This window comes from Lepidochelys olivacea, assembly GCF_965140295.1.
Source record: "Lepidochelys olivacea isolate rLepOli2 genome assembly, chromosome: 8".
NCBI lineage: Eukaryota > Metazoa > Chordata > Testudines > Cheloniidae > Lepidochelys > Lepidochelys olivacea.
In genome coordinates this window covers 39145775-39162063 of record NC_140418.1, presented here as the reverse complement: position 1 = coordinate 39162063, position 16289 = coordinate 39145775, and the positions used below count along the sequence as shown (strand labels likewise).

Below are 16289 nucleotides of genomic sequence, written 5' to 3'. Positions count from 1 at the left end.
CTGGAGCGTGTGCAGCTGTCCTGCAGGGTTGTGGGTGCTGTACCCCCTGCTGGGCCATGGCTCTGCAGGGCTAAGGCTGCAGCCTCTCACTGCATCCATCTCCATTCGTAGTTCTTTAAAATGGGCATCGCCATCTGCCTGATAGAGCTCCACGGTGCCACCATCCGGGAGGCCAAGAACCGTAGCTTCGAGCTCATCAGCCCACTCAAGATCTTCAGGTAACTGTGCTGGGGGGTGCCAGTCTGGGGTTTGGCTGGAGGCTGGGCAGCGTATTGGGTGCCCTGGCATACCTGGGTGCTGCAGCGGGGCTCTGTGTAACTCGGGTGCCCAAGGACAAGCCCAGGACACTCTGAGTTTCCTGGTTGTGCCTTTGCCCAGCTTCGTGGCTGAGTCAGAGCGGGAAAAACGGGAGTGGATGGAGGCCCTGCAGGATGCCATTGCAGAGATGCTGTATGACTACGAGGTGGCTGAGAAAATCTGGTCCAACAAAGCCAACAAGTTCTGTGCTGACTGCAGAGCCCTGAGCCCCGACTGGGCATCCATCAACCTGTGCGTGGTGATCTGCAAGCAGTGTGCAGGCCAGTGCATTTCCTTCCTCCCTTTCCTGCCGGTGTGGGAGGGGGGGGGTATTGGGGCCTGGCGGGTCAGTGGGGGGCTGAGTGGCTGGGTCAAAAGGTTGGCTGGCTGGCTGGGCAGGTGGATGGGTTGGCAGCTGATTGGCCGGCCAGGTCGGGCAGCCGGGCAGCCGGGCTGCTCACAGTCTCTCTGCTGCTCCTGACAGGTCAGCACCGGAGCCTGGGCTCCAGCGTGTCCAAGGTGCAGAGCCTGAAGCTCGACACCAGCGTCTGGAGCAATGAGATTGTCCAGGTACAGAGACTGCCCTGCTCACCCCCATCCATGTGCTGCCACAGCCAGCGCCCACAAGGCAGAGCTGACATTACAGAAATGTGTGTCACAGTCGGGGTCTGGGGTGGGGGGCTGATCTTCCTGGGGATGCCCTGGCAGCGGGGAGAGGACCCAGAGCATTCCCCCAGGGAATCCCCTGTCCATCTCTGACACCCAGCCCCCTCCAGGGGCTTGCAATGTCCCCCCTCAACAACCCACAGAATCCCCCAGTGCTATCTTGCCCCCTTCCCCAGTGACTCTGCGCTTTCATTCAGCTGTTCATCATGCTGGGAAACGAGCGAGCGAACCGGTTCTGGGCCGCGTGCCTCCCGCCCTCTGAGGCCCTCTACCCAGACGCCAGCACGGAGCAGAGACAGGTCTTCATCACTCACAAATACCGCGACGGGCGGTACCGCCGCCCACACCCCCGCTACCCTTCCCAGGTTGACGTGCTGCAGGTAATCGGCAGACTGGGCTTGGACGGTCGTGGGGCAGTGGCACAGGCTCTGCACAGAGAGCACAGTGAACTCCCTTACTGACCCAATGCTCCCTCCTGCACTTGTGGCAGGGGTTCAGAAGCCATGGGGATGGGCAGGATAGATCTGGCCTTCTGTGTGGGCACACACATGTGCCTGCATTGCTCCCCCTCCTGCCCCTGAGCTGGCAGCCAGGTGTCCGTGGACAGCGGGTGTGCCAAGGCTAGGGATCTGATCGTGTCTCTCGCCCCAGGCGCTCTGTGCTGCTGTGGCAGGGCCCAGCCTGCTGAAGACGATCCTGCATTTCTTCTCTGCCACTGAAGCCGGGATGGCAGCTGACACAGGGGGCTGCGACGGGTCGCAGGGAACCGAGCTCTGGCAGACCCCTGAGAGCAGCTGGCATGGGAACCATCCAGGTAAATGGAGATCCCAGAGCCCCCTACCCCACAGCAGTGATGGGGGTGGCTTATCTGTCACTGCCTCCTCCCCTGCCCCTGCCCATTCTGGTCCTGCTGCCCTCAGCGTTGGCAAAGTTGTGCCACCCGTTTTCCCATGGAATGTCAGGGGCATCAGAAGAGAACCGTGAGGCTGAGGCTCTGGCCAGAGCCAGTCATCCCAAGGAGCAGAAACCACAGTTCTCCAGGTCCTGCAGGGGCCAGCTTTGTCATTATCCCACATTGTGCCCACCTTTGAGCCATGGCAGACTGAGAGGGATGCCTGTGAGCCCCCTGTGTCCTGCACAGGGGACTCTCTGCTCCGCAGGCAACCCACCATCCCCGGAAACCCCCTGCCAACACAGAACTTCACCTCCCCTGGAACCCCACGCCCCACATGGAACCCACCCTGCCCCACCTGGAATCTCCCAGTGTCACATGGAACACACCGCTTTTGGAACACACCCCTTCCCCACACTTGGACCATTGGTCTCTATGCCACTGACCTTCCCAGGGTCACCGCCCAACCCCAGCGACGTGGCAATGTTTCCATGGGGTCAAGGCAACCACAGGTTTTGCTCTGCTACTCTCTGCAGTGTGTTGGGGAAGGGTCAACACATCTTTTGTAAAGGTAAATCATGCCTCTCCAATCTATTGGAATTCTTTGAGGGCATGAGTAAGCATGTGGACAACGTGGATCCAGTGGATATAGTGTACTTGGACTTTCAGAAAGCCTTTGACAAGGTCCTTCCCCAAAGGCTCTTGAGCAAAGTAAGCTGTCACGGGATAAGAGGGAAGGTCCTCTCATGGATCAGTAACTGGTTAAAAGACAGGAAACAGGGTGGGAATAAATGGTCAGTTTTCAGAATGGAGAAAGCTAAATAGTGGTGTCCCCCAGGGATCTGCACTGTGACCAATGCTGTTCAATATAAATAATCTGGAAAAAGGGGCAGACAGTGAGATGGCAAAATTTGAAGACAATACAAAACTACTCAAGATAGTTAAGTCCAAAGCAGACTGCAAAGAGTTACAAAGGGACATCACAAAACTGTATAACTGGGAAACAAAATGTCAAATGAAATTTAATGTTGATAAATGCAAATTAATACATATTGGAAAACATCATCCCAACTATACATACCAAAACGATGGGATCTAAATTAGCTGTTATCCCTCAAGAAAGAGATCTTGGAGTCATTGTGGATAGTTCTCTGAAATTTTCTGCTCATTGTGCAGCAGTAATCAAAAAAGCTAACAGAATGTTAGGAACCATAAGGAAAGGGATAGATGATAAGACAGTAAATATCATAATGCCACTATATAAATCCTGGGGGAATTCTGCACCACTGTGCAAAATTTATGTCCCCTGCAGATTTCTTTGCTTCCCTGCAGAAAAATGACTTTCTGACAGGGAAGCAAATGGAAGCCACAAGAGCTGTCATTCAACCCTCCCCAGCAGTATGTTTCAGGTGCCCAGGGCAGCCGGCAGAGAGGTAAATCACTGTGGGGCAGGGGGCGGGACTGGAGAAGACCCGACTGGTGGCTCCTACCCTGTGCCAGGCTCAGCTGCTAGTCCCAGCTGGGCTGAGGAGGATGGAACTTCCTCTTTCCCTGCACGGCATTCAGGGCCATGTCAGACCCACCCCCAGATTTCTCTTCTGGCTGTAGGAAGCTCTGCAAACTCTCCCCCCAACCCCCGCCACACGCTTCCTGCGCCTATCGCTCCTGAGCTGCAGGGCGAGGTATCACTATACTGTGAGCAGCTCCCCCATCCACCCAATCCCCGTGCATGCAGACTCCCTCACACCCAGAACCCCCTCTGATGAGCCCACTCCCCCTGCACCTGGACCACCCTGACAAGCCACCTACACCCGAATCCCCACCCTACCGAACCCCAACCAGCTGCACATGGATCCCAACCCCACTGAGCCCCACTCCCCCAGCATCTGGAACCCCCCCACTGATCCCCCCCCACACCCAGACCCGCCCCCGCTGACCCCTAACCACCTTCACCTGGACCCCCTGCAGAGTCCTATTACCATTGCACCCAGAACCATCCAACAAGCCCATGTGCATCCAGATTGCCCCCCTACACCTGGATCCCCCACTGAGCCACCTGCACCCAGATTGCCCCACACAGAACCCTCTCAACCAGAGGTGGGCGAACTACAGCCCGTGGGCCACATCTGGCCATGGGACCAGCCTGCCTGGCCCATGAGCTCCTGGCCTGGGAGGCTCGCCCTCGGCCCCTCCCCTGTGTTCCCCCTTCCCCCGCAGCCGCAGCTCACTGCTCCGCCAGCGCAATGCTCTGGCTGGTGGAGCAGCGAGCTCCTGGGGCAGCACAGCTGCAGAGTCCGGCCTGACCCGGTGCTCTGTGCTGCGCGGTGCATGGCTGGCTCCAGCCAGACGGCGCAGCTGCCTGTCCTGATGCGCCGCCAGCCACCGGTGCTCCAGGGAACGCGGTAAGGAGGCAGGGAGCAGGGAGGGTTGGCTAGAGGGCACGGGAGTTTGGGGGTGGTTGTCAGGGGACAGGGGTGTGGATGGGGAAGTCAGAGGGCGGGGAACAGGGTGGTTGAATGGGGGCAAGGGTCCCGGGGGGGGCATTCCGGAAGGAGAGGGGGGTTGGATTGGGTGGTGGGGAGCAGTCAGGGGCAGGGATTCCGGGGGCAGTCAGGGGACAGGGTCAAGGGGTGGTTGGATGTGGCAGGGGTCCCGGGGGGGGGCAGTCAGGAAGGAGAGGGGGGGTTTGATGGGGTGGCTGGGGGGCAGTTAGGGGTGGGGAGTCCGGGGTCGGTCAGGGGACGGAGAGTGAGGGGTGGATGGGGTAGGGGTCCCTGGGGGGCCGTCAGGGAACAGGGGGGTTGGATGGGGCAGGAGTACCAAGGGGGCTGTCAGGGGGCGAGAACCAGGGGGGGTCAGATGGGGGCAGGGGCCAGGCCATGCTTAGCTGTTTGGGGAGGCACAGCCTCCCCCAACTGGCCCTCTATACAATTTCAGAAACCCGATGCGGCCCTCAGGCCAAAAAGTTTGCCCGCCCCTGCTCTCAACCCACACCTGGATCCTCCCACACTAAACCCCTCCACACTTGGATCCTGCTTTGCTGAGCCTGTCTGCCCCTACCTGGTGCACCTGGCATGGAGGGGCAGGGCCCTGGGATGTTTCTGGAGCAGGCCCAGTCCTTGTGCTGTGTCAGGATTGGGTGCAGCCTCACCACTGAGTCCATGTCCCGAGGGGGAGCTGCACAGTGATCTCCCACCTCAGCGCAGCCAGTAGCCTGTGCTCCCCAATGCCATGCTGGAGCCTTCACATTTATTTGACAGATAATATTTGTAGAATTTTAAAATATTGTGAGCATAATTTTTAATATTTCCGTGCAGAATGCCCTCAGGAGTAAAATCCATGGTACGCCCACACTTTGAATACTGCATGCAATTCTGGTCACAGTCTGGTCACTAGATGTGACTAGACTGTCACTAGATGTGCTGGGATACCACTGAAAACAAACCCCCCTGCCAGAGAAGGCTTCCCTCCACTCTTGTCTTATTGAGTAAGACACTCCAGTCAGTTACAGCACAGACCAAAAGCTTGGGCCACGCCCCCCTGCAGTTCACTGAAACTGAGATCCACTCAGCTCAGGAGTTTCTTAGTTAACAGAGACTTTCCCAGCCCCCAGTATTCAGTCTTTCTGGGAGCTTAAACCCCAAATGAATTCATTTTACTCTGTATAAATCTTATACAGTATAAACTCATAAATTGTCCATCCTCTATAACACTAATAGAGAGATATGCACAGCTGTTTGCTCCCCCAAGTATTAGTCACTAACTCTGGGTTCAATAATAAGCAAAAGTGATTTTATTAAGTATAAAAAGTAGGATTTAAGTGATGCCAAGTAATAGAACAAAGTAAGTTACCAAAAAAAAATAAAACAAAACACACAAGTCTAAGACTAATACATTAAGAAACTGCATACAGTAACTCTCCACTTAACGTCCTCTCGATTAACGTTGTTTCAATCTTATGTCCCTGCTCAATTATAGAATATGCTCCATTTAAAGTTGTGCAGTGCTTCGCTGTAACGTCGTTTGGCAGCCTGCTTTGTCCACAGCTGGCAGCCCCCCATCAGCTCCCCTGCACCCTCCCACTCCTCACCCCGCCTCCTGCCCGTGGCAATCAGCTGGCTTGCAGCGTTCAGGAGGGAGGGAGGAGGAGTGAAGACACAGCACGTAGGCTCCCCTCCCCCGCCGCCTCTTGAACACCACAAACCAGCTGATTGCTGCAGGCAGGAGACGGAGGGGGGGAGGCTGCGTACCGCGTCCTCGCTCCTCCCCCGTCCCTCCTATCCCCTGAACGTCCCAAGCCAGCTGATTGCCGTGGGCAGGAGGCAGGGGAGGGAGGGGGGAGGAGCGAGGATGCGGCATGCGGAGTAAAGGGGGAGGAGGGGAGGAAGAAGAGGGAGGATAAGGATGGGGACTTGGGGGAAGGGGTGGAGTAGGCGGGCCGAGGGTTTAGCCCCCTGCCCCTGGTGCTTGCAGAGTAGGGGAAGCTGCCCCTGCGCAACGTGCTTCTCCTAGCCTACAGCACCTTCTGCCTCCTTGCCTGCCTCACTGCCTGCAGTGCCAGTGGGCTGTGCCTGTGTGGGGTAAGGCGGGGGCCCCTCCCAACTATAGTACTGGACTGTACTGTAGGGCAAAAAAAAATTCCCTGGAACCTAAACCCCCCCCATCACATTCATTCTTACGGGGAAATTTGATTCACTTAACATCATTTCACTTAAAGTTGCATTTTTCAGGACCATAACTACAGCGTTAAGTGAGGAGTTACTGTACAGGTAAATCTCACCCTCAGAGATGTTCCAATAAGCTTCTTTCACAGACTGGACTCCTTCCTAGTTTGGGTTCAGCAATCACTCACACCCCTGTAGTTACTGTCCTTTGTTCCAGTTTCTTTCAGGCATCTCTTGGGGGTGGAGAGGCTATCTCTTAAGCCAGTTGAAGACAAAAAGGAGAGGCTTCCAGGGCCTTTTATATTCTCTCCTTGTGGGCGGAAACCCTTTTTGTTCTCTTGTGCAAAATCACAGCAACAAAATGGACTTTTTAGTCACCTGGGCAAGTCCCATGTCCATGAATGATTCAGCTTTTTGCAGGCCAACGCCATTGTATACATGTTAGTTTGAAGGTTCCCAGAAAAGCTCAGATATGGATTGGCATCTCCCAAAGTCCATTGTCAGTTAAGTGTTTCTTGATTGGGCACTTACTGAGAATAGTCCTTTCTCAAGAAGCAGACCAAATGCTTCACTGAGGCTACTTAGAGTCAAACACATTAAGAGACCAGTACATAGCCAATATTGATAACTTCAACTACAAAAATGATACACACATACAGATAGCATAATCATAACCTGCAAACTACAACCTTTCCATAGACACTCCACTTGACCTCCTCTGTACAAGACTTGGTGCCAGCATAGGACCCTGGTTGCAACAACGATCTGTATGGTCACAGTTCATGTCAATAACGTCACACCCAGTATGGCTGTTCTTAGGTTATTGTGTTTGGCAGGGAGCCCCAGCGCTCAGGAGCCAAGTCTGGAAGGGGTCTACAATGAGATCACCCAGCCTGTGGTGCACAGTGGCTACCTCTACAAAGCACCAGCCCTCTCCAAGCTCTCCGGCACCAGGAAGAGCAGAGATGGTAGGTATGGGCCAGGTCCCATGGTGGCTAGGATGGAGAGAGGCTGCTTGGTACGTCAGGGACCTGCTCTTGCTGACAGTGTGTTCCCTGCAGAACTGCACCGCGTCTGGTGCTCCCTGGAGAAGTCTCTCCTCTTCTATGAGACTGACAAATGTGCTGAGTCAGTGGGGAAGGTTGAGCTGGCTGACATGGTCTCGCTGGGCGTGAGCAGAGCAGATGAACTGGCCAGTCCTGGACCTCCGGACAGGTACCTTGCCCCGAAGGGACATGCCCCTTCCCCGTCCACACCCTGGCACATGCCCACCTTCTCCCACCTCAGTCGGCACCCTGGCTGGAGCACAGTCAGGTTACTCCCCGAAATCCCCCAGGATGCAGTCCATTGTTGGGGCCCCCATGTGGCAAGCGGATCAGAGGCAGCCAGACCCCCAGGCACTGGGTGCAGGCAGTGTGTTGGGCATGGGGCTGCCCTGCAGGGAGAGGCAGGCAACCACCTTGGGGTCCAAGCAGTTCTGCGGACATGCACTGGGGAGGGAGGGAGATTAGCAGTGAAGGGGCACTATGCCCTTATGCTGAAGGGACTGTGGTGCAGGGGTCAGGCCTGCTGAGTCCCTGCAGCCAGCTCCCTGCTTCTCCATAGCCAGGCCCTCTGAGTTCGCCCCACTGGGCCCAAACCCTGACTGCTCGGGTCTGCTGCTTGGTGCTGCAGATGTCCCAGTGAAAGCTACCTAGTGACCCTGGGCCCCCTGCTTCTGCTGCCTGGGGAAGTTGCGCTCTGGCTCCTGTGTGTGGGGAGGCAGCTAAAGCTGGGCCATTTGGAAGGGCCTGCTGCCCTCCGGCCACCTGCTGGCCTTGCGCCCTGGGTCTAGCGAGCCCCATGAGCAGGGCCAGTCCTCAGGGCCTTGGCCTCCATGCAGCAGAGCTCAGTACGGCGCAGCCTCAGGAAGGGTCACTTTCACTGCTGAACCAGAGTGCAAGGGCTGTGGTGGGCAGGGCACTGGGCTGCTGTGGGAGCCCTGCCCCCCTCATGCTTTTGCCTTCGTCTACAGGTTTCGCTTCGCTTTGGAGCTCTTCCTGAGTGGTGACAAAGTGCAGCAGCTGGGAGCTGATGGGCCGGACACCCTGCAGGCCTGGGCCAGCGCCATCGGCAAGGTGTGTGACACAGTCACCCAGGGCACAGGCCCAGTGTGGCACTGCACCCAGCAGTACCAGCCTCTTCCATGGGCCAGGCTGGGAAGCAGCTGCTGAGAGCTGCAGCACTAACTTGCCTCATCTCCCTGGCATGACAGACCCTCCCCCACATTGGCATGCTGCTGGCGGGGGTGTGTGTGCAGGATCCAATCAGCATCCCTCCTGCCTGCCACATGGGGCATAGCCCTCCGCCCTGGCACTGCCCCCTTACACACACACATGCAGAGTATAGTGTTCTGCCTGGCTCCATCCACAATGCAGGGCATAGTCCTTCCCCCAGTTCCTGTCCCCACCCACAGCCACCCAAACTGGGGTACAGCCCTCTGTGATGCCCTCACCCTGCGCTCAGCCTGGATCTAACCGGTCTCTCCGTCCCATGCAGTGGTTCACACCGCTCAGCTGTCACTGCCTGCTGGGCTACGAGTTCCAGAGAGTGGGGCGGTTGCACTACAGATCCATGCTCAGCCCTGAGCAGTGGCTGCAGGGCTTCTTCATTCTGCAGAAAGCCCACCTGTTCTTCTGCCCAGGGGAGGAGGGCGCAGCCGAGGACAGCATCAACCTCCGGAGGCTGCAGGAGCTCAGTGAGTACAGCCTTTGCCCGTCCCAACTGTGGGAAACAGCAGCTGTGCCCCACCCCAGAGGGACTGCATTGCGGTGCTGGGTCAGTGAGCCCTGTGCTGTGTGGCCGAGCACTGTTCACTACCAGCCATGCCCCACCCCAGCAGTGCTGCATTCCAGTGCTGGGTCAGTGATTGCATATACACAGTATGTAAAGCTTCGGGGATCCTTCTAGCTGCCCTGGGGGGCCCAGTGTGGGCCCAGCACAGCTCCCAAGGTCTCTCCCTGGCCCCTGGGTAGGATTTGCATCTAAAGTCTCCATTTGCTCCTGTGCAGGTGTGGTGCCCCTCACTGAGACTCCTGAGAAGAAGGAGGTGCTGATCCTGGTGGAGATGGGGAGGTGAGCTCTGCCAGGACATGACACAGATGAGCAGCACCTCCTGCCTGCAAGGAGGTGTTACTGGCCCAGGGTCTGGACAGACTAAGCCTGGGGGTGAATAAACATACAGACAGCCTGGTCAGTGGACTTCCAGGGAACGGAGTCTGAGCACAGCTCGGGGAGAGGAGTCTGCCTGAGCCCACATGGGGGCGGGCGGGATCTAATCCTTGCCCCGGGACGGGAGCAGTGCTGTGTTTGCTGGGCCAGCGCAGGCTGAACAGCCATGCAGTGGGACCCGTCACCACGAGGGGCACCCTGAGACTCAGCCTAGATTTTCCTTTTGTCTAATTCCCCGCATTGCTCTTAACCCCACTGGGATTAGCTGATATGGGCCTAGGAGGCTACGCTCTAAGCTACGCCCCCCCGGTCTCCCCTAAATGTCTGCCCTGCCCCCTGAGGCTCGGGCGGGGGCAGTGCCTATGGACAGGTCTGTGTCTGGCGGAGGAGCCAGGCTCCTGGGCCAGGCAGCTCTCCCGTGCCTGCACCAGGGCAATGGGGCATGCCGGGGGCAGGAAGGGAGCTGGGGATGCTGTGTGAGTCAGCCCTGTGCTGTGTACCCAGCTGTGTTTCACCTCCTGCTCTCTGCCCTGTTGTAACGATGCTGGCTTTGGTGGGACCCAACTGAGAGTGCCAATTCAGGACAAATTGCTTAAAGCAGGGCAGTTACAGTCCAAGGCTGGGGTTCCTTTGCACACCAAGGCAAACCAAACCAGCCAAAGAGAGAGGACTTTGGTTTTACCCCACTGGCTAACCACAAGTCACACAAGCAATTCCCTTAGACACTCCAGTTTCCTAGTATCACCACCAGTGCCACTCGTTATGGGGACAAATGGTTATGCAAAGCAATACCTCAGTAAAAGGTAAAAGGTTTTCCCGATCCCAAAGGACCAAGCCCCAGACCCAGCTCAATATACAAATCAGATCTTACCCACAAATCACGCTGTTGCCAATCCTATAGAATCTAAAATCTAAACGTTTATTTATAAAAAGAAAGAAATATAGATGAGAGCTAGAATTGGTTAAATGGAATCAATTACATACAGTCATGGCGAAGTTCTTGGTTCAGGCTTGCAGCAGTGATAGAATAAACTGCAGGTTGAAATCAAGTCTCTGGAGTACATCCACAACTGGGATGGGTCATTCAGTCCTTTGTTCAGAGCTTCAGTTTGTAGCGAAGGCCCTACAGAGGTAAGAAGCAGGATTGAAGACAAGATGGAGATGAGGCAGCTGCCTTTTTTAGTCTCTTCCAGGTGTAAGAACACCTCTTTGTTCTTGCTGTGGAAAATTACAGCAAAATGGAGTTTGGAGTCACATGGGCAAGTCACATATCCATGTATGACTCAGTTCTTTAGAGGCGGCAGCCATTGTTCACATGCTATCTTGAACGTCCCCAGGAAGACTTTTTATGGGGATTGGAGTCTTCCAAGGCCCATTGTCAGTTAAGTGTTTCTTGATTGGACATTTAATTTGCAAATTCCTTTCTCAAGAAGCTGGCCAAATGCTTTACTAAGGCTACTTCAGAATCAAAACACACTGATAGACAAGTACATAGCCAATATTCATAACTTCAACTACAAAAATGAGACACACCTACAGGTAGCATAATCATAATTAGCAAATCATAATCTTTCCATAGACACCTTTGTACAATATTTGCTGCAAATATATAACAGTGGTTGCACCAATGATCTATGCGGTCACAGGTTATATTAATAACGTCACACCTGTCCTCAGGACCTTTTACCTGCAGGGGGTGTCGCGGATGGACTTTGCAGCATGGTGCACGGACATCCAGGCCTCGGCAGGGGGACGGGGCAACGCCCTGCGCGACCAGCAGCTCAGCAGGAGCGACATCCCCATCCTCGTGGACAGCTGCATTGCCTTCATCACCCAATACGGTGAGCCCCTCTGCTCAGGGATGGCCTGGCACCTCCTGTTGGGTACTGGCAGTGCTGCCAGGAGCCCTGTGCCGCGTTCTCCTGTGAGGCAGGTGGCATCACCTCAGGGGGGAGTGCAGAGCTGCCACTTGTACGTCAGGCATCTCCCAAGTTGGCATGGGGCACCCACTGGGAGCAGGCTGCAAGGGCATACTCCCATCTATCTCCCCCCATTTCCTACCCCCCCCACACACACACTGATCAGGGCCTGTGAGGGTACACTCTGAGCTACACACACTGATCAGGGCCTGTGAGGGTACACTCTGAGCTACACACACTGATCAGGGCCTGCAAGGGTACACTCTGAGTTCCCACACACACACACTGATCTGGGCCGTGGAGGGCACTCTATGATCTACCTGCTTACACCACCCCCAACCACCGCACACACACACTGAGTGATCTAGAGCTGGGAGGACACACTCTGGGCTTCCCATTAGTCCGCTACCTGCGCCACCCCTGCATTGGTGGTGCTGATCCGGGCTCCCCCTTTAGCACGCGGCTCCCATGACATGGTCTCTCTCTTGCTCTGCCCGCAGGGCTGCGACATGAAGGCATTTACCGGAAGAATGGGGCCAAGTCCCGGATCAAGGTGCTGATGGAGCAGTTCCGCAGGGATGCCCGCAACGTCAAGCTGCGCATCAGTGACAACTTCATCGAGGATGTGACCGACGTGCTGAAGAGATTCTTCCGGGAGCTCGAGGACCCTGTCTTCACTTCGGAGCTGCACCCCCAGTGGAAGGAGGCTGCGGGTACTCATCTTCTTGCTGTCCCCCCACCCTCACCATGCAGCAGCTGTTCTCTGCCTTGGGCTCCCTCTCACCCTGATGCCCCTTCTCCTGCCACCAACCACATGCCAGGAACAGACCTAGGCCAGCCCAGTGCTGAGCTCCGCTGGTGCGGGGCGCTCTGGGCCCCATTCTCCCCTGCCCCTGGCTCCATCATTTGCGCCAATGCACAGAGGGTGGGAATCATGCCAGTCTGACCTGGAGCACTGGCCCCACGAGGGGCTGGGTGATTGGTGTGAGTGTGGGTAAGTTGGGGCACAGCTCCCTGCCAGTCCGTGCATGGCCTGGGGCTAGCAGCTCATGCCTGGTGATGGTAGTTGTGCCTTTGCGCAGTGTTGTGTTTGTGACGGTCTGCTTCCTCCAGCAATAGCCCTGAAGTCCCAACGGCTGGAGCGCTACAAGGAGTTGATCAACCGCCTGCCCCGCCTCAACCGCAGGACACTGGCTGCTCTGATTGGTCACCTCTACCGGTCAGTCTGTCCCTCCTTGGGCAGTGTGCATATGTCACTTCTTCAGGGAACAGCATGGTCCAGGAAATCGGGGGAGCGTCACCAGCTGACATGGTTCAGTCCAGACATGCTGTGTCCACTGTCTGCCCCCTTCACTTCCCACTCAGCTTCAGGGTCTCTGGGTCCCCCAGGGATACGGAAAGGCCAGTGCCAGCGGGGGGTGATCCAGGGATAGAGTTTGACAAATGGCCCTGGGACACCCCCCTGTCTCTGAGCCGTATAGAAAGGCTGGGAGGACCATGCAGTAAGCCTGGGGCTGGGCCTTCCCTCTGGCAGCAAAAAATGGCAAGCAATTGTGCAAATGAAGGTGACTTGTCTGCATTTCTCAGAGGTCGGCACAGACCAGTTTACAGGGTTAGCATTCTGTAATCTTCGTGAGGTTTTTTCCTCCTTTCTTCCCAGTTGTTATCTTCTGGTTCCATTTTGCCAGAAAATGGTGGATGTCCCACAGTTGGGGCTTCACACTTTCATCTTCTTTCCATCTTCCTTTTATTACTTTGTAACTTTTCAAAACTTTCCTGATGCCAGAGGAATCACGGAGCAGCCAGATACCAGTCAATTCTGCCCTTTGCTGCTATGTGACTTTTCTCAAGGTGGAAATGTTACAATGAACACAGAGAGAAATTGGAGGAAGTAGGGGAAACCCACTCTGAGGCCATTGCACGTTCAAGTGCATTCAGTGACCAAAAGGGGGAACAAAAGGCCAAAAACTTGACATTCAAAGTATTGAAATTAAAGTTTTTAGTTTTATGTTTTGATGAGAAAAGTGGAAAATTTCATAACCCTGTGACCTTTTTTTTCATGGAAGTTAGAAAAAGGTTTAGAACAAGAAGTTCTGCCTGACTCCAGCAGCTGGGTGGGTGGTCCTGAGCGGCCCAGCCTCATCCCACGCTGGGGCTGCTGGGCACACGCTCAGAAATCTCAATCTCTCTCTCTCTCTCTGCCCCGGCTTGCAGCGTGCAGAAATGTGCTGACTTCAATCAGATGAACACCAAGAACCTGTCACTGCTCTTTGCTCCCAGCCTTTTCCAGACAGATGGCAAAGGGGATGAGGTCAAGGTGATGGAGGACCTGATTGACAACTATGTCCGCATTTTCAACGTAAGCCCCCCACTCGCCCTGCCTCCCCCAGGACTGTCTCCTCTCCCTCCTGCACCTCACATCCCTTCTCTTGCCCGCTAGATTGACGAGGACCAGGTGTCACAGATGGATCTAGAGAACAGCCTCATCACCACCTGGAGGGATGTGCAGGTACTCACTCCATGCACTCCCCATATCTTGGATCCTCCTGCTGATTTGTCCATCGGCCTCTGCCTGGGCCCATGGACATCGGTGAGCTTCCATGGTGGAGGCAGACAGCTGGAGAGCAGCCCAGCACAGGCCCCTAGCTCAGGGGTGGGCAAACTACAGCCCGCAGGCCGGATCCGGCCCCTCAGGACTTTGGATCCGGCCCATGGGATTGCCCCCCGTGGTGCCGCAGGCCCCGCGCCACTCTCAGAATTGGCCAGCACCACGTCCCTGCGGTTTGGAGGAGGTAGGGCAGAGGGCTCTGTGCATTGCCCTTGCCACGCAGTGCCGGCCGCTTCTGAGTGGGGGCTGCTTCCCGATGCAGCGTGGCATGGGGCCAGGGCAGGCATGCAGGGAGCCTGCCCTGGGCCCGGTGCACACCGCTGCCACCCCGAAGCCGCTTTAAGCTGGAGCCCGAACCCCTCCTGCAGCCCAACTCCCTGCCCTGAGCCCCCTGTTGCACCCCACCCCCCTCCTTCACCCAACCCCCTGCCCTGAGCTCCCTCCCACAGTCTGCACCCCTCCTACACCCCTGCCCTGAGCCCCATCCTGCACTCTGCACCCCTCCTGCACCCCAACCCCCTTCCCTGAGTCCCCTCATACACCCCACACCTCCTCTGCCCCAATCCCTTGCCCTGAGCCCGTTCCTGCACACTGCACCCCCTCCCATACCCCGCACTCCCTCCCGCATGCCCACCCCCTGCCCCGGCCCTGCATACAATTTCCCCACCCAGATGTGGCCCTTGGCCCAAAAATTTTGCCCACCCCTGCCCTAGCTGCAAGTCCTGCTGTCCCTGCATGGATCCCAGCTCCAGCATGGGCTGCCCTAGCCACACAATGGGCCCTGTGTTCGCTCTGCAATGAGATAATCTCTTACGAGGCCTCCCCAGGAACAGGAAAGGGCCCTGCCTCCCCCCATCGCCCTGCCCCAGGCCCTCGCTCTCCTGGTCCCTCTCCCAGGTGGGTGGGGCCCCCAACCTGCTTTGTAACCCCCACCCTTCTCACCCCCGGCACCGGTCACAGCATGCAGCCACTCTGGACGCAAGCAGCCCCTTCCTCAGCTCCCTGCAGGCAGATGCTGTGAGCTGCTGGCTCAGCCGCACCGATGCCAGCCTCCCAGTCCAGCACTTGGCCCAGGCTTTGCCCACCCTCTGCCGTCTCTCCCCGCAGCTCTCTCAGGCTGGAGATCTCATCATTGAGGTTTACCTGGAGCAGAAGCTGCCCGACTGCTGTGTCACCCTGAAGGTGAGTGAGGATGTCTTGGCTGCAGCCATGGCTCAGGCAGGGCAGCTGCATCGCCCACCCTCAGTGTCCCGGCCTCGCTGTCCACTGGGAGGGAACCTTCAGGGGGCCAGAGCTGCCCTGCAGGGTTCGGAGATCATAAAATCATAGAATATCAGGGTTGGAAAGGACTCAGGAGGTCATCTAGTCCGACCCCCTGCTCAAAGCAGGACCAATCCCCAACTAAATCATCCCAGCCAGGGCTTTGTCAAGTCTGACCTTAAAAACTCCTAAGGAAGGAGATTCCACCACCTCGTTAGGTAACGCATTCCAGTGCTTCACTACCCTCCTAGTGAAATAGTGTGTCCTAATATCCAACCTATACCTCCCCCACTGCAACTTGAGACCATTGCTCCTTGTTCTGTCATCTGCTACCACTGAGAACAGTCTAGACCATCCTCTTTGGAACCCCCTTTCATGTAGTTGAAAGCAGCTATCAAACTCCCTGATTTTTCTCTTCTGCAGACTAAATAATCCCAGTTCCCTCAGCCTCTCCTCATAAGTCATGTGTTCCTGCCCCCTAATAATTTTTGTTGCCCTTCGCTGGACACTTTCCAATTTTTCCACATCCTTCTTGTAGTGTGGGGCCCAAAACTGGACACAGTTCTCCAGATGAGGTCTCACCAGTGCCAAATATGCTGGCAATGCTCATACTTATATAGCCCAAAATGCTGTTAGCCTTCTTGGCAACAAGGGCACACTGTTGACTCCTATCCAGCTTCCTGTCCACTGTAACCCGTCAGTCCTTTTCTGCAGAATGGCTGCCGAGCCATTCGGTCCCTAGTCTGTAGCAGTGCATGGGATTCTTCCATCCT

At 56.2% G+C, this 16289-nt stretch overlaps 1 protein-coding gene across 2 annotated transcripts in view; it reads left to right on the top strand.

The window, feature by feature from the left end:
* ARAP3 (ArfGAP with RhoGAP domain, ankyrin repeat and PH domain 3) overlaps positions 1–16289 on the top strand; it is a 53621-nt gene that overhangs the window by 25950 nt on the left and 11382 nt on the right. For both annotated transcript variants that reach the window (XM_084635733.1, XM_084635734.1), the window contains exons 10-25: positions 112–218; positions 379–578; positions 782–867; positions 1161–1343; positions 1615–1777; positions 7356–7487; positions 7581–7734; positions 8534–8636; positions 9058–9256; positions 9570–9633; positions 11407–11570; positions 12149–12361; positions 12762–12867; positions 13863–14007; positions 14089–14157; positions 15364–15438. In XM_084635733.1, the coding sequence (XP_084491859.1) occupies positions 112–218; positions 379–578; positions 782–867; positions 1161–1343; positions 1615–1777; positions 7356–7487; positions 7581–7734; positions 8534–8636; positions 9058–9256; positions 9570–9633; positions 11407–11570; positions 12149–12361; positions 12762–12867; positions 13863–14007; positions 14089–14157; positions 15364–15438 (2163 nt within the window). The remainder of the gene's footprint in view (positions 1–111; positions 219–378; positions 579–781; positions 868–1160; positions 1344–1614; positions 1778–7355; positions 7488–7580; positions 7735–8533; positions 8637–9057; positions 9257–9569; positions 9634–11406; positions 11571–12148; positions 12362–12761; positions 12868–13862; positions 14008–14088; positions 14158–15363; positions 15439–16289) is intronic.